Genomic DNA, 18,526 nt, shown 5'->3' with positions numbered 1-18,526 from the left:
TATCCAGATAAAAATAGTAAAGTTTTCAGTCTAGCAGAAGTTTTATGTGTTTTATGCCTCTCCACCATCCTGCTTGATCCCAGATATTTAGTCTTGACAGCTGTCTGACTCTTTCTTCAGCATTTAGAAGCAGATTCACTTATACCTCGACCAGCTGGCATCTTTGTTTTAATTGATTTATGTTAATTTTAATTGTGCTCTTTCAATAAAGTTGATTTGATTTAAATAGTTTTTGCAGTCTTGATTTGTTAATTTGTTTAAATAGTCTATATTAAAGTGATACATCTCACAAATGTACCCACCCACAGGCTGCAAACCCCACATTTGTTGTGATGTTATGTGACCGAGGTCTCGTACCTGCCCATCCCCTCCTGTGTGATGTGTGTGTGGGGAGTGTGTGTGTTGGGGGTGTGTGTGATGTGTGTGTCTCCAGCTGCAGCAGCGCAGCGCTCCGTCAGTGTTTCCAGCAGCGGAGCGCAGCGCCACGCTGATCGTCCGTCACAAACAGGATCTCTACGCGCTTTGACTGGATCTGAGGGAACAATCTGAATGAATGACCCGAACAAACAAGGTGGGTTTGAAGAAAAGTCTCGTTTCTAGCTGTTAAAGTTTGACTCGGGAGAATTGATTTGTGAGAAGTGGGGGATTGAAGTTTGTTGATCCGATAATCGGGGCGCTGTGAATTGATCCATCCGCCGTGCGTCTGTGGGATTATTTTGCTCTGTTTTTGTGTTCTGCTGCGTGTGGCAGCTTTATTTTAGGACTGCTGTGGCCACGGATTAACTGAACCCACATCAGATTCCAAAGATCTGACACTCAGCTCAAGACCTGAATTGCTGAGAGGATGTCAAATCTTTAATTGCATTAAAATATTTTCAAAGAAATCAACACGTTTCACCCCTTTGACCACCGTTTCTGTCCTGTAAGAGCCACGTCTTAGATCTGTATGGTGTGTTTGTGCCCCGTGAGGTAAATGTCTCCTTGGCAGTATGACTAATGAATGTCCTCTTGTATGTGGAGCCGAATAAACCCAAAGAGAAAGGTTTTGCATGAACTCACAAGCAGATTTTTCTTATTGAGAAGATGACAACTGCATTAATTTATCATGTGCAAGTGTAAACCTATCCGTGGAGGTGCTGGTTTAAATCAGCCTTGGAGCCCAGTTTAGCTGTGTGGTATGGAGTGAATGGGATGGTTGAGTGAGCCATGTGCAAATACAGCTGACATGGGGCAGCAGGTTGAAAGCATCTAAAACTTTAAAATGTGACATCCAGGCTTTCAGATTTGGAGTTTCATTGACAATTCATTCATTTATTCGCTCTGTAGAGCCATAAAAAGTGTTAATAAGAAAAACAAATCCATTGCAAACAGTGAGGCAGTGCTATTTGAAAAAAAAAGAAAGTAAGGGAGGGTTATGCAACTGATCTTCTAATAATAGAATAGATTGTCTCCTGCAAGAGCCAATTATGCCCTCAGGGTCAGCGCCTCCTGACCCACCTCCACCCCTCCGGCCCTGCCTCTCTGCAGAGGCATCAAGAGCTGGTTTGATCAGCAGCGGGGTCAGGAGCATAAACAACTTAGCACCCAGACTAAACAGACCACACATGATTTCTAAATACCTCCATCCATAGATGAGCGTGTGTCATTTTGGTCAGCGGGAGGTTTAATTCACTCTCCTCTGCTTTATTCTTGCTTCCTTTAAGACGAGGTGATCTCTTTTGTTCCCTGTGAAGAAGTGCTTCAGAGGTAAAAATAAAAATGGAGAAAACAATCCGTCTACACGGTCCTTTCAGCAGCCGCTCAGGAGCTTTTGAAGGCATCGGATGATTTTTCTCAGCAGATGAGTTAGCCCACTTTCTGACAACCTAAAGGTCTACAGTGACAGCTTAAAAGACGTTTTTTAGCATTATCACTTTTCGGGCTCTTCTTATCGCCACCTTAACTTTTCTCGTTCTATATTTTGTTTGAAACCCATAAATCTGATCTGACTTAATCATGTCTGGCTCCATTCCTGTATCAGCCCTTCATATCACATGTAAGCACAGGAGACAAATATCTCCCTGACTGTAAATTACAGCGTGGAGCAGTCATAAACAATCCTCCTTTTCTACCCAGGTCCTGTTTACATGTGAACCATCTCTGGAAACATGTTGTTTGTGCAAAAGTTTCACGTTTACATGGCCGTGCTGTGCTTGTCGAATCTGCTGTAGTTTCCATGCCAGGTCACTAGCTAGCGCTGTGATTTTTTGGATTTCAGCGACATGTGCGTGCACGCAAACACTTAAGAATGAAAACAAGTTACATTCAAAACGGTTATTACACAAATGTTTGTTTGGACCGACGATCAGGTTGGATTGCTCCGACACATAATAAAGGGTGAATAGCACAAACAGTACTCAGCTACTCACCATTGTTACTGTGGTTCCTCTACGTCAGTGGTCTCCAATCCTGGTCCCCGAGAGCCACTATCCTGCATGTGTTACTTGTTTCTCTGCTCCAACACACCTGATTTGAATCAATGGATGATTAACAGGCTTCTGCAGAACAAGAAGAGGTAAATTAACCACTGAATCAGGTGTGTTGGAGCAGGGAAACAAGTAACACATGCAGGATAGTGGCCCTCCAGGACCAGGATTGGAGACCCCTGCTCTATGTGAATAACTATTGACTAATTGCAACCATAGTGCACATGTGTGGTTTCACATAAGCTGTGATTTCCATTGAAACGATGCCAGGAGTAAAAACTTCCACTCTGAGATTTGGATTCAAAAAGTTTCAGTGTCAGAGAATCTGATCACTGTTGTTGCGTATGCAAATGACCGAATCGCAACAGAAATGTTTCTGGTTTCACTTAAAACCAGCGTCGTGTAAACAGTAAAGTGTGCTAATTTTTCATCAGTGATGAGTTTGATGCTGATCCCAGCCCAACAGACACACAGCAAAAAAAGGCCAGGGGGTGCAGAGCTGCTCCTGCAGTCTGGCTGAGGTGTTGACAGAAGTCCTAACATCACAATCATGACTAAATAAGATGCTATCTGCCGTTCTGCTTGTTTCACAGCAGCAGCAGGGATGCAGCACTCCAGAAAGCCTGCAGAAGCTTGTAGACTTTTATGTGGTTGCATAGTTTACATTTATCTAGCCTTCATGCACCCAGCACATCTCCTTGGTTTAGTTCAGGTAAAAAAAAGGGAAAATCTTTCTCCATTTAGCTGATTATTAGTCATCACTCCCATGTTTATTTTTACTTCACAAGTGAGATTGCACAAGAGCATAATCTGATTGTCTTGAGCTCACATGAGTTTCAGCTGCAGAAACTGAGCGGAAACCATGAGATGGTTTATGGTTTACAATGGGTCACTCGTGTTTCTTATCACCTAAAGTTCAGTCCTACCACAACAACCCTAAAGACATGACTTCGGTTTCCTGAAGAGCAGGGTCCTGACATGTTCAAGAGAAAAATCAAACATTCGTTTTGTTAACCCCCACTCTTTGGTTGCATGGCTGCATGTAAAGACCCCGAAGTTGAGGCGGTAAGCTCGAGTTTCTAATTAGAGGGGAAAATGTACCCTGTTAATGACATCATCTTCCCTCTGGCTCGGGGTTGAAGCTGCTGTGTGAAACTTCAAACAGTTGCACACAAAACATCAGGCTTATAATTTACCTTTACTGCCTCCTTATCGCCTTGTTGGACCATCGTGTGCTAAAAGTCTGTGGGAACTTTAAAAAAGGAAGAAATATATTAAAAACCTGAGCTTCTCGGTAACATTCAGCATCAAAACAATATATTCAGGCAGGCGCTGTATGGTAAAGTAATAGCTACTTTTACAAGCGACAGCTGACTGAGGCCAGAAGTCAAACCTACCATCTATTTTCCAGACAGGCATTTTTTCTGCTTTGTAAACACCAGAGTGTGGAATCATATTCACTGAAGTAACAATTTAATGAGCAATCATATAGTTTTCATAAAGGATGAGTCACTTTTAAGTAGCTTTTTGGCCTGAAACTTTTTTTTTTTAATTGTGGTTTGAACATTTACAACGATTGCTCACTAGTTTGCTCAGCTCTTACGTCACTTCCATCTTCGGAGGCTCATGACTCAATCCATAATTCATTGAAGGCAACGAAAGTCATGAAACGTGATCTGACAGATCTCCATCTCCTGACAGTCTCCTGTGTGTGGGTGACAGCTGCGGGAGCAGCCCTTCTCGCCGCTGCTCTCACATCACTGTAATTGTTCACAGCCCGACCGGGCGCCTCTGTTGTTTTGCCACATCCCATCACGATCAGCCGTGCCACGCCGTGTCCGCTCGTCCGTGAGGGAGACGACACATGCCTGGACAGTCCCTTCAACACCGGCCTGGCTGAAGCTCCAGCGACTCGCCCTCTTGTTCTCAGACTCTGACAGAAACACTGGGAGAGAAGGGGTCTCTTTTCGCTGCACTTGGGGGCTGAAAAGCAGGTCGGTTCACCGGTAATGAGAGGAGACAGCTGCCTGGTTCAGCAGAGGTTAACAGCTAAGTCTAAATGGCAGCAGAGAATAGAAGAAGAGCGTACTTTGTGCAGAAAACTTGTGGGTGATTCATTTGTTGTAGACAGAGGTTTCTGGGAGAAATTAGGCTTTACTGACCGATATAAAAGTTAGGGCTGGATCAGATTGATTATTTGTCGTACTGATTCTGACTTTTTCTTGTTATTCTAGAGGTTTTATTGTTCTTTTATTTGCAGTACATGCAGCAAGTTCACACCAAAACATATCATAGATCCTTTGATCCACAGCAGGCCACTTTGTGTTTATGATACATTGGTATCTTCTATAAAGGTCAGCTCTAACCAAATCAGTGATTTCTTTCCAAATCTGAATGTAACCAAGTAGTTTTGTTGTCCAAACTAACAAAACAGCAACGTTGATGGCAAAGTTTAAAGCTAAAGTGATAAAATATAATCACAAGCTAGGGTTGCTCAAAATATCAAATTATTTTTTGTCGTTACTTATCAATATGACCAGCTATATTATAGAAATGCATAGATTGCTGTAAATCAGTCTTTTATTTTGCTTTATCCATCCCTATTTGGCCAAACAAATGGACTCTCACTGCCCTTGATGTTCTCAAAAGAAAACAACTTTAAAATAAGTCAATAAAAATATGTTTTTCAATGATTTTGTATTGAAATGAAAGTCTAAATTGAACATCTTGGACTCCTAAATCCAAAGGTATTAGAATGACAGAACCAAGCTGAATTTAAATGCTTAAAAATGCTGCAATCAATGTTTTGTCACAATTTCCAGTATACAGAAAATATGTCTGATATCCCAAAAGAGTGTCACTGTGCTCAGGGAGACATTTTACTGCAATAAAGTAGCCCTACAAAAACAAGACACTGCCCATCCCTGCAGTAGTGGCTAAGCTAATAAAGCAGACAGAAAGTGTTGTGAACACCATGATGACAGAGCAGAAAGAAAGGAGCAAAGATAACAGGAGTAGAATCATCACAATGTTCAACAATCACATGCATATCCACTGCTGCAGGTGAATTTTCTTTAGTAAGCAGAAAATATGTGCCTTTTTGCAGCATGAATGCTCTTTAAAACCGCTCAGCGTGTAACTTGACATTGACGTGTCGTCTTGTTGAGAACTGACAGGTCTGTTCCACGTTTTGCTGTGATATCAAACCTATACACTCAGTTTTTGTTCTGATTTCTCAGCAGCACTCGGGGAGAGAGATCACAGCTGTAAAATTTGAATAGTCATGGTGCTGTTTGCTCGCATTTTCAGCTGTGTCAGTTATATTTAATCAAACCCGCACCCCTTGATGCAGCAGAAGAGCTGCATTAGCTTTAAGACGATGAAACTTTTAATAATTGATAACCAAGCTTAAACACGGAATCCTAATTATTAATTCATGATGATTTAATGTTTAGGAGAAGCCACAGTGATTGAAAACCAAATGGTTAGAGGAGTTCTTATTCATAATTCTTACACAAAAATAACACTTTCAAAGAGAGAAAGAAAGGATTGAGTGATTGTTTCACGTTTGCTGATCCAATCGTGTGTATTTGGGAAAGTTTCTGCTGTAAAAAGTCAAGTGGAGCGTTTTATTTGCTCAGAAGCCATACCCTTTAGCACTGCTCTGTTGTGCAGACAATAAATCAATGCTGACACATTTAAAGCTGTGGAAAGTCTGTTGTTACACAGAAGGAAGGGCTGGATGGGGTTTGGCACTGCAATCACAGATGAACTAGTGTTTGGGGACACAGCTGGAGCAGCTTTAAGCTCGAATCTTCTCGAAACAGCCTCGTCACAAACACAAGTTAGTGCTAACTTTTTTCTGCTGACATCAGCAACATGTGTTTGGAGTAATTCTGCGACTGTGGTGTGAGCGTCCTATTGGCTGCCCGTGTGACGTGACGGAGGGTAGATGTTTTCCTCCCCGTTTCTAAGAGGAAGAAACCAGGTGTGTGTTTTAACGCGGCCGATTTGATCGTATAGTAAACAACCATCATCCACTGCAGCATCATTTAGGACTCTGTCGAGGCAGACACACGTCCATCTGGCAGAATGAAAAACGTGGTGAAATAAAACATCTGGCAGCATGCCAGACGGCGCTGTCTCTCAGAGCGTTCACGCCAGCTGAGATCTTAATGAGGGTTCACAGTGTGAGAACAGAGCTTCATAATTTAAGACTCTGGGAGACTGAGGGATGTGCACAGATTTATGTCTCTGTACTGGACTGTATAAACAGCCTCAGGACAGGTTTTTTTTTGCAGAGGGGTCTGTGGAGGACTGTGCTGCAGCAACACAGAGCAGGTTGCTGTCGTTTGGATTGCTGGTCACATAATCCAGGCTGGCATGTGGAAGCAGCAACAGTGGTGTCTGTAACTTACAAAACGATGCTGTTCAGAGCTGGGAACAAACACATTTGACAGAATCTGAGTATTTTATCATTTATCATGCTGTTTCAAAAGACCCAAATACAATATAAACAAGAGAAATTATATTAGTGTGAATGCTGAGCGCTGAATGGCTTTGCTGAAAAAGCTAAAACTGTTGTTAAAGCTAAAAGTAGCAAAGTTAGCTAAGAGTAGCAGAATGGTAGCTAAAGCTAAATGTAGCAAAAGGTTAGCTAAATGCTAAAAGTGACAGAAAGGTAGCTGAAAGTTAAAACTAGAATAAGAAGACAAAAACAGAGTGTGCTAAAAGAGATTTTAAAGGGAACAATGTTTTTGAAGGAACTGAAGAGATTTCAAAGTGTTAAATTGTCTCAGTTAATTATTCTGACAAGCATAAAAGTTATAAAAACCTAAGGTCATAGCATCCATCTTCTGAATGAGTTGAATATTTTGATATATGGATGGCTAAAATAGCACAAAGCAAGCAGAAGTAATTAGATTGAAAAAAGGGAAAATCCAAAACAATAGTGTGGATGCCAAATCAGCATATTTCACAGTTCAGATGACACATCAGCATATATGCTTGTTGGGAAGCTCTAACTTGTTTTGTGTCACAGATAAATGCAGTGCTAAAGTAGGCTGTTAAAAATAGTTCCTAAATAAAGACAAATGGATAATGGTCTTTAATACCGTGCTGCAGGGGCTAATCTTTAACTGGCCATTCTCTATCGATTTAACCATAAAAGCACTTGTAAATCAATTCCTACACTGGGAAGGAAAACGAGCAGACGTACAGAGAACTCTCATGCAGATTATCCAGGATTTGTTTTGTAGATAATTTGCTGAATTGGCTGGATGTTTGTCTGTCAAGAAGAGTTTAAAAGCTGTGCACAGATTTTTCTTTTATGTGTGGACGGTTAGAACTGCAGTCCTGGAGGACAGATTTAATGAGCCAAATGAACTGACATTATAATATAGTTTGTTTTTTATTATTATTATTTTAATCAGGTTTAGATGAGTGGCAGATCTTTGAAGCGTCAGTCCAGATTTTGATGCTGCTTGCATGCCAAGCCTGCGAGTTGCTGTTCTTCCTTCAAAAGCTGTAAGTGAAAAAGCAAACAGTGACTCATGAAACTTTATAGGTCAGCGCTGTTTAGTAATCAGCAGCAACAGCACCCTTCCTGAGCCTTAGAGAAAAAAGGAACTTGCTCATTTTGTTGATAAAGGCAAGAATAAATGTGAACGTGTTGGCATTAATCTTATCTGTGCAAGCACTACCTGGATGTTTCAGCAGAGATAAAGGCCTGACATGCTGTGTAACGGCTATTGTACCAAAGGTTCATAACGAAGTTGAAGTTGATTTATAGCTCTTATGATTTGCTGTTAATTTTTTTGTAGAATTTGAAGCTTCAGGCCACTGTAAGTTGAACATGTTTGCCTTCTTGTAGCTGCACATCCACCCAGCATGTCTTGGTACTTGTCCTTGGCATTGTGAACCAGTGCTCAGCTGTCCCTGCATTAATTTGATCTGAATGACAAAGGAGCTGCAACAGTGAGTTAAGAGCCCATCTTGTCCATTTTACGATTTTGGGTGGAGGTCTATTCAGGTCGGGGGTCTCTTAAGTCATCCCAGGTGGCTCTGCTGCCGCTCCACTTGACTGTAAATAAATCCCAGGAGGAGACCCAGTTGCTAATGGAACTGAAGGCCTCACAGTGGTGATAGGATTTAGAATTGGCCTCTAGTCTTTGTGTCTGAGGGGGGACAGTAGCTTATGTAGCCCCATGTCTTAGATTTTATTGTTGTTCTTTTCTCTCCCTGACTAATGAGGCGGAGCAGCCAGGTCAACACTTATCTGTAAACCTGGAGGACGACCATTGTTGTTGGCCATTAATAATGCAAAGCAAGGCCAGAATGGCTCTTTGTTAGGAGGGTAGAAGAGGACACCACTTTTTCTTCACCATATTCTTGAGGTTTGGGTCTGTAAATTTGGTTAATGACCAAAGTGCACAAAGTCATGAATCATGGCTTGTTAGTGACAAATGCCTCCATCCACACAGTATAAAATGAATATGTAGAGATGGCCTATAAAAAAAACAAGAGGATATGTTGGCATCCAGTTCCCTCTTATCACCCTAAACATTAATTTTACTGCGTGCCGAATACGCTCCCATGAGCTTTAAAGGTGGGGCTTGTGGTTTTATTCCCTCTTATCTTGTGTTTACTTCACTGAATACATAATTCACTCAGGAACTTCCTTAAACGTTTTTTATTCAAGGCCAGCTGGTTGTTCTTTGGGAACACCCAGCAAGCTTCAATCAGGCTACTTTTCACATAAAACTAACAAATCCTGCCTGGGTTTGCTTGTGTTTAGTTTATTTTTGTTGCATCATTTTTCACTTTCAAAATAAAAGAAGACCTGTAACCTTTTACCTGAGAATAGGCAATAATAAGATTTAAACTCAGTCTGCATCCATGTTGCACAAACAATGCAGCTGATAAAAAAAGCACAAATAACAACAAAAAAAAAGGCCTTGTGACAGGTTTCTCTTGACGCTGTCCAAGCATCTTGATGCAGGATGATAAAAAACATCTGGTTCATCTTTAACAGCACACAGGCAGCTAAGCGTGCCCTGGAGGCTCGACCATCACAAAGAGGACAAGTAGGACAGTTTGATTAAATAGCAAAGGCCAAAGGCTTAACTGAGGGGCCACACAGTTGTGTTTGATGATCCAAGAATCTGTTGGCTCGAACTTTAATGCTGGACCTTTTCAGATAGCAAAATTTAATTGTTTTTCTTTTTTTTTTAAGATACTACATGTATTGTTTTTTGTAAATTATCTTTCTACTTAAGCCTGAAACCTTGTGCAAAGTACAGTTTATAGTTTTCTGGATTTTCTGAAACTCTTTTGATTTATTTTTCTTTGGACTTTGGACTTTGGGTGGGGGTTTTTTTCCTCGTTTTTGCTCATTTTCTGTCTAGTCTTTGTCCCTGACCATGACAACATATTGTGCAACATGTGCTTAAAAATGAGAAAAGTGAACAACTGGAGGACAGACCTAAAACAATCTACAGCAGATGAGCAGTGAATGTCTGACTGCCTCTTTTGCAAACATTTGTATGACATGGCCTCAAAGTTCAGCTCTGTGACTACCACCTTTGGTGACTCAGATGCTGGTTGACTTCAACCTCCATGCTGTTTCATTCTTTTATAAATCACATCGAGATGAGAAAAGGACATCTCAGGTCCGGCTTAGAAACGTTTTCTGGAAGATGCTTGTAAGTCATGCCTTTCAGAAACAATAATTCAAGCAAAGATGTGACAGAACCCAAAGGATACATCATCCTTCAATTGATCATCTACTGTTTTCAGCTAACCTCATGACACTAAAACAATATTTTATGTCTGTTATAAAGGGATCACATTGCTTAAAGACAACCTTCAACAATCTGTTTCCATCTTTTAGGAATAAATGTCCAAAGGTTTCCTACTTTTGAATCCATGTGAGCCTTTATCATGTCTCATTTTTCTTTAAAAAGACACTCAGATCTTCAAAATGTCAGCAGCTTGACCAAAATGTGTCCCAAATAGATCAACTTCTCCTGGATTTCTGTCTGGTTCCGTCTTGTTTTATTCACCACTGTGTGACCCATGAGACCCATTCAGTGATTGGGTTATGCGTTGCTAAAAATACAACAACATAAACAGAAGCAGTTCTCACGCATAAAGCTTATTTAACACAATACATGTTGGCACAAGTTGGACAAAAGCTTTTGAAGATTTCACTCAGATACTGGGAGTAACAGTAAAAGAGCTGAAGAGGGAAACAGATACGGAGAGGGGTCAGGCATGTGTTTACGAGAAGTGAGGGTAAATGAAAGGGTTGGGCGGTTTGAGAGTGCAGTGGGGGAAAAAAAAGCACGGCAGCGTTTTGAAGGAAAAGGGGGTGGTGTTCACTGTAGAAATGAGAAGGCAAAGAAAGAGTTCAGAGGTTAATAACCTACAGTGGGAAACAAAAGAGGTCATAAAACACAGGAGAAACTGAAAAAAGCTCTCTCACGCTTTTCACAAGGATCACAGGAGAATGTGTTGGCTACTAATTTGGCCTAATTACAGTCAGTGGAACTAATGATGGCAGTGTGGGTGTCTGCGTGCGCCACTTAATCAGTTTAAGCCCAGAAAATTCACAAAGGGAAATGCTGAATTAATTACCGTCTCTGTTGGGAAGCATTTTTATTTAGATATTTGAATACTCAGAAAGCACTTAGAGTCGGAGATAACTTCTAAAAGGAGCAGATTTCCTTCAAGCCATTAATGTCTGATTTAATGATTGCACACAGGCATTAGGAGTCAAGCTGAGGAAATGTACCGAAAGTAGGCCAAACACTGATATTTCCCTTTTTTTGTTGAATTCAATGGTACGATCACTAACTTTCCATTATTTAGGCTTCTTTTGTGGTAACTTCCTACAGCATTTCTTTAGCTTTTTTCCCTTTTAATTTCAATCTCAGACCGGGAACAAAATATTCCAGATGGAGGATATCCCATTAACACCACCCAAGCTACACACTGTAACCGAGTCCCACTTCCTCCTCATTTTTCACCCTTCTTTTTGCCTCATGCCAAGTCCGGTCTTCTTTTTTACTTCCACACCTGTTGTAAGACTTTGCTTTTTCTCCCGGAACTCCACCTAAACGTTGCTTGACTTTTCTGAGCTCCAACATCTGGAAAAACTAACCAGCATGCCAGGACCCCCATTCCTCAGGTAATTTATAGTGGCATGCCATGCGACACACTCTGTAAGGGGTATGGAGACTGGATGAAGCTGATCGTGGTGAAACATTAGCTTTTCTTCTGAAGTTTCAGGAGTACTTTAATATTTAGTAGGAGCTCTAAGGTATCGGCACAAACAAGAGGCAGAATGACAGATCCCTCTGTTTAGCTGGTCAGTTTAGCAAATTATTGCACAGAAAAAGGAGCCTATGATAACAGAAAGTAAACTCTAAATAAATATGGCTTTTTTCTCAGCTGTCTTCATCATCTCATTAAAACGTGTCGTAAGAACTGAAGAAACTTCAGACCAAGTCAAGCAACTGAAAACCAGCATCTCTCTCTTTCCTTTTTTCTTTTATTAAATAAAGTATAAGTTGCATATACTTACACAAACATAGATTGTAAAGCACATCAAAACTGGCAACTGGATGTGATCTTTTTCAGTGTTTAAGTATCTCCTTTTTCCTCCAAAATATGAGAAGAAAAAACAGGTGGAGAAACAGAAAGGTCTGTTATTGTTACCTTATCTTATTCCTCGTATAAGCCTCAAAAGCTAAACTAAAGTTGTAACAAAATAAAATTTAGAAACTGCTGTGTCAAATACAGTAGAAAACTGGTCATCTGGTTGACCTTCTGTCTCCTAGTTTGGACATTACCACCTTTTAAAACTCATAATCACTATGATTATCAAAAGTTTATGAATTGTGTTCAGATTGTCTTCCTGTATGCATATATATATATATATATATATATATTATGTTCATACACATCAGAAGGTGGAAGCTGTGTAGGCAGGGTGAGCACGTTTTTCTATCAGTGGTATCGTGCTCATTATCCAAACTACTGAAACTGGATCCTGTTTCTGTGTCATTCATTGTTTCTCTTCTTGTGAAGGAAATGCTAAAATAGCATTTGGCAGCACTTTAAGGAACAATAAGCCCAACAACATAACACCCTTCTGCACAAGTATTTCTCACCAAGGATGGACCACTGGTGACTTTATAAAAGTTTTTATGGTTTTGTTTTGTTTTTTTCTTTTTTTGCATAGTTTGTATACAGCCCAAACTTCTTTTAATACAGAATATCAACTAAAACCTCAATAACCTGCTTCCCAAATGCAAATACTGCTCTGTCATTTCCATGGCAGTTCTTACTGCTTTGTGCTGACACACGTCTGCTCATAGCTCGCCCATCACTGCAAGCACATGTACATAGACACATGATAACTGTGCTGCAAAGTTTTCCGGCTAAAAATACTCCGTGTGTAGAGCTTTAGTCTGTTATAAGCACGTGCATACCCTTTTTTACTCCTTTCAATCCTCATAAGCATGAAAACATAAAAGATCAAACGTGTCTCTTTAAGAAACGTGGCGGCCTGTGTTACAGCTGCTGTAACTTTGTAAATAGCTTGTTAATCTGAAGAGCTCTGACTGTGAAAGTATGAGTTTATTTAAGAAGGATTTTAGTGGGTTTAAATTACAATACCCTTACTCTCTGTTTTAGAAAAAAAAAATTAAGTAATCATCTAACCTGTTCTGTTAGAAAACTTATTACTTAGACAAATTTCTGCTCTTTTAGCTTCTCTGCATACTGTTCAGTTGGGGCTGACATGGTTTGTTTTCTCCTAAAGCTAAAACAAAAAGAAGCAGAAATGTTCTTATTAAAAATGTACAATAATGTGCTTGCCACATTTTTATATGATCAGTGAAACAGGATGTTTTTACTGCCATAGAAAAACAGAAACAAATGGCCTCATAGAATGTGAAAAAAATGAGTCTGGTCGACTTCCTGTGCAGAAAAAAGAAATAAGGAGACATGCCATCATCCTGTCTGGACAACAGGCTTTATTTCCTATTTTTATTGAGGCTATTTTTTCTCTCATTTAAATATAAGCCTGATGGTAATTAAATACTGAAATATGTCAACTTTATATTTCTGCTTGCTCCACTCATGCAACTCCCTCTGGCTTTAAATAAACACAACCTGAGCTGAGCTTCAGGAATCCTTCCCTGTCCTGCCATCTGCTTTCTGCTGCCAGCCCTGGAGAGCAGCACATCCAACTAAAATCACTTTTTATCTCTCTCCGTTTCTCCCAGGAGTCTGCGCAGCTGAGGTGAGGACGAGGACGCGATCCGCTTCTTTGCCATCTGTCCGTCAACAGACTAAGTGCTGTGGTGCCGGCCACCCTCAGGTCAACTCAACCGGAACGAGTGCCAAACACTAAAAGTCTTGACCCGGCGTCACCTAGAAGGCCTGCACTGAACAAATATTTGACGCTGTTATATCTGATTTCTCCACTAAAAAAGACCAACCGTGAAGGGTGCTGTTGGGAGACAGAAAGGAGAGAAGAAAAAAGTGGGGGAGGAAGCAGTCACCCTTTCAAAGTGCACTCTGCCTGCTATTTCTGCTGCTCTGTGGGCAGGGAGCATCTTATTTAGGAGAGCTGCTGGTCGACAAAAAAAGGATTTCCTTGTCCCCTGCCTGTTCAAATGCCTGTTTAAATACTGGATAAGATATCAATTTGTCTGGGCCCAACAAAGAGACTGTAAGCTATCTATAGAAAACATCACAACAAACGTCAACTTTGTGGTCCCGTGAATTGCCACTTCTCCATTACCTCTCCAAAAGATTTAGGAGCTGTGAGAACAGGAATGAAAGCAGATATTTACTCTTAGCAACTTATCCAAAGCCCACAGCAGCTCTCTGTGGGAGACCGGAAGCTGTAACTTAGTTCAGGGCTTGGAGTTTTGATGTCTTTCCCAGCTCAGTGAAGTAACATGAAACCACTGTCACCGATTGGGTCCCCCTCTCCTTTGAGGCTCCTTAACAAGGGTCCGGACTACCTGCGCAGGCAGATCGATGGAGGAAGTCACGGCCGCTCCATCAGCGCTGTGGAGAGGCTTGAGGCTGATAAAGCCAAATATGTGAAGAGTCAACAGGTGATCAACACCAAGCAAGAACCTGTGCTGGTGCCCTGCGCCACGCCGCCACCGCAGCCACGGCGAGCCATTTCTGTCCCCGGTAGCCTGACTCCTCACCTTCCACTGCGGCGTTCATCCAACACCCCCTTCTCTACGCTCTCCGGCTCCTTCACCTCAAAGGACGAAAATGAAAATGATGACGCAAGAAAGGAGAACAGGCAGACCTCCATTGATGTTGAGGCTCATAACAGGAGCAATGTGAACAATGTGATGACTCCCAGCCCCAGGACACCCCGGGTTAACGGCCTGGTAGCGCCCCACAGTGCCCCTGTTCTCAGAAGGAGCACAGGCAAGCGCGTGCTGAGGCCGGACTCTCTTGTCATCTACCGACAAAAGAAAGAGTGCAAAAACCCCAACAGTGCTACCATGGGAGAAAACAACAACATGGAGGTAAAGGGCTACAGTTTTGTCCGCCGGCTCTTCCAGGGATCCATGAGGGAGAAGGGAAGTGTAGGTGAGAGCCGAATCCATAAGATGGTGATTGGTGAAGAGAAAGCACCGTCGCGGGATGGAGACTCGCGAATGTCTTGGACCAATGACAAAGAGGCAACAGATGGGGGACCAGTGAGCAGGAGGTCTAGTAAAACTGATCAAGAACGAAGCCCAGAGTCGACCCAAAGTCCAGGTTTCAGCTGCGCTGTTGAACACACAAACAACGGGTTTACAAATGGCACCAGAGACAGAGTGAACACTGGTGTCACCAGTGTCAAGAACAATGATGACCCGTGGAAGCGAGCGTCCCCACCACACGTGAGAAGGAGGTTTGGGGAGTTGCAGCGCTCTAAGTCAGACTTACAGCTGCGCTCCTCAGTAGCTTTATCAGAGCAGGAGCATTTCTTTGACTTCTGTGGGCTGGACATAGACATGATAGAACGCCTGGGTCGGGACAATTTCCTCTCTGGTGCCAGTTCTATCGACACGCTCTCCTTGGCCCTCCGCAGCGTGGGTGGAGACGGCTGTGGCGGGTCGGAGCCCAGCGAGTTCTCCCGTCACTCGGGAGATGGACTGTTTCAGGATGAACTGGCCGAGCAGCTTCCCACCGGCGTGTCGATCATAGAGAGAAACGCTCGTGTCATCAAGTGGCTGTATGGGTGTAAAAATGCTGCTCAGGAAGGACCAAAAGAATCAACAGTTTAGTCCTGGGGTACAAATTTATGTGCCATGGAGTGCTACGCAGACTCAGCTATAAACCCACAGATAAGTGCATGTTTACCAGGAGACAGGAAGCTATTCTGTCAAATCAACAGTGATTTCTGGGTTTGCAAATGCTGCAATTTAAATCTGCTTCAATATTTTTCAAAACCAAGAGTCGAGTGACCAAATTATTACAGAATTGTATTAGATTTTCTTAATAACAACAAGAAATTGCTTTAAATAAGCACTGGATTGTCAAAGTTATTTTTCTGTAATTCAAAATGTTGAAATTCACTTCAAATTTTACATCTCTTGCATATAAATTAACATTTGTAAAAGACCAAAGATAGCAGAAAACTGTTATTAATATAAAATGGTATAACAACCATATCAACTTCCTGATAGCATCAATGTTGAGGATCAAACTGAAAGTAAAACAAAAGTCATCAAACTGATTAGCATGTTAAATTTATGGAGATAAAATACAAATAAATCAATATGTTGTACTAGAAAACAAAATAGAAACAATTTAACAATTTGTTTGCAGAAAGAATAAAGTAACAAACCCAACTTTTATTTCATTGATATCCTGTTGTTCAAAATTCAGTGATGTACTTCAAAATAATATGCACTTTAAAATCACAGTAATGTTTGTGCATTTCATTTGCTGATATTTTCCTCGTGCTTTTGTTTGGCAGCAGTTCAAATCAATATGAAAAGCTCCTGGCCTCAGTTTTTCCCATGTACATTTCAGATTAATACCACTAGCATTCCATGGCACAAAATCACCGTTAGTCCCTGTCCTCAAAAGAGATTTTTTCTTCAGATTAAAGAACAGCCACTGCGTATGTTGTCAAACTGATGTGTTGTATTTATAGATCCTATGGACGTGTTGTACAGCCTGATCTCACTGTTAGACGGAGCAGCGTCTCCCAGCATTTTGTGTTTGTGAGTGTGTGAAATGAGCATACTGCCCCTTAATTTTTAGCCTCTGCGCAGTTTTTGACAGAACTGGATTCTGAACTGATCGTAAGCCCCTCTAGTGCCACACGAGGGGCAGACGTGTTTTGTTACGCATACATGTTGGTAATCTTGACACCGATGCTTCCCTTTTCATGACCAATTAAAAATGGAAAACCACTAAGCTATGATCTTTTTAAAACAGAGACTGTGTGAGTGTGAAGTGAACCACGAGTACCTCATTTGAATCTGTCCCAGTTTAGTTTGAGTGTTGCTGTTTTTCCTTTTTTTTTAACTCTTTAAACGCAGGCGTTGGAACAAACACGTGGGACGCTCCTGGGGGATCATTAATGCACTGAACTGGACAGAAAGAGGAAATGAGAGCGAGAAAAAAAAAAAATTCCAGAGATTCATCTCATATGGCATTTAAGTTGGATTCAGAGCAACATCTGCATCCAGGACAACTAAAAGCAATATGTGGCCAGTAAGTTTTAGTGGTTTTAATTTGTTTTTATCTGCTGGTGAAGGTCAGTGCTCACAATCATTACATTTTCTCCTGTTGTGTAAGTGTATGAGCCACGAGACATAATGGGTAATCTTGTGAGTGCAGGGCAAAACTGAACAGAAATCTTACTCAAGACAGAAAAGAAAACATAAAATACCGAAAAGCTCAGCCTGGTAAATGTTTTAGGGAGTCACCTTCACTATCTGCCAGTGTATAGATGTTTAACCTCTCCAGCTGGCTCATCAAAACATGCAGGGGAGGCTGAATCTGCCCTCCCCTTACTGATAACCACAAATCCTACCTCACTCCATCCATTTTTCACATTTTATCTCCATGAAAGGTCATTTCCACCGCTTGCCTCTGAAATCTGCACAGAGATGAGGTATGTGGAGGTTAGGCTGAAGCCTTGAAGGCCGAGTGCTTCAAACTTATACACGTCATAAATGAACCCAACACTTGCAGCCTTGATGATGTTCTGTATTTATCATGAGCATGACATGCTTCAGAACCAGCTTCACTCCGGACTATTTTTTTTCTTTGCTTTCTTTCCTGTGGAGAACTCTTTGGTTGCATGTTTACAAAGTCGTTGTGTAAGTTTTGATTCTGTTTTTTTTTAAATATTTTTATTTGATGCATATGAGAGATTGAAATTTTTATTCCAAAGAGCAAATAAAAGCAACTAAGTGAATGTCTGTGCAAGTGTTTTTATTATTTTTTTGTTTTGTTTTAATGTTTTTGGTTCATTTTCGGGTGTTTATGCTCAAAGAAAAAAAAAACAAGAAAACACAACGTAGTGTCACATTTTCTTTACTCTTAACAATTTTCTACTCTTACCTCCCATCACCTCATCAAATCTCATTTTTCCACATTATCTCATGTGGCTAGGAGCTAATCCTTTTAGTTTTCCCTGCATGCATCCCTTCAGGGGAGCTGCAGCAGGTTTGCAGACAGGGAGGCTTCTGTTTGGGCTGATGCTGTCTGGCTGTCGACTCTCCTCCCCGTCCTCAGCCTCCTCCTGACTGTCTTATCTCCTCTCGGAGTCAGCGTCTGTTTACAGATATTCCAGGTCAAAACAGATAGAAATATCAAGAAACCAGCATCTTAATTTATTTTAAATGGAAACACAGCAGCAACAATGTTATCAGGTTACTCTTCTTTGAGGTATTGTGATTTTTATTTTCACATCTGCTTTATAAATTGTGTCAGCAGTTTGTATGCTCAGCTGAGCATGGAGTGAAAACTAGAGACACCAGGGTGACCCAAGCTGCAAGATTTTATGTCTC

At 41.2% G+C, this 18,526-nt stretch overlaps 1 protein-coding gene across 1 annotated transcript; it reads left to right on the top strand.

Annotated features, from left to right (window-relative positions):
- The first annotated feature begins 440 nt into the window (after window positions 1–440).
- On the top strand, window positions 441–17,931 carry si:ch211-107n13.1 (uncharacterized protein LOC798535 homolog). Its single transcript, XM_017423674.3, has 2 exons — window positions 441–571; window positions 13,760–17,931. Exon 2 carries the CDS (start codon window positions 14,441–14,443, stop codon window positions 15,779–15,781), a length of 1,341 nt encoding a protein of 446 aa, XP_017279163.1. The 5' UTR covers window positions 441–571; window positions 13,760–14,440; the 3' UTR covers window positions 15,782–17,931.
- Window positions 17,932–18,526: the final 595 nt, after the last annotated feature.

The sequence above is a fragment of the Kryptolebias marmoratus genome, linkage group LG16, assembly GCF_001649575.2.
Source record: "Kryptolebias marmoratus isolate JLee-2015 linkage group LG16, ASM164957v2, whole genome shotgun sequence".
Classification (NCBI taxonomy): Eukaryota; Metazoa; Chordata; class Actinopteri; order Cyprinodontiformes; family Rivulidae; genus Kryptolebias; species Kryptolebias marmoratus.
The sequence above is the reverse complement of the archived record's forward strand: the minus strand, read 5'-3'. Positions and strand labels throughout refer to the sequence as shown.

What these genes read in the sequence shown, in the direction of transcription:
- si:ch211-107n13.1 (XM_017423674.3), top strand. Translation starts at nt 14,441, where the DNA reads ATGAAACCACTGTCACCGATTGGGTCCCCCTCTCCTTTGAGGCTCCTT.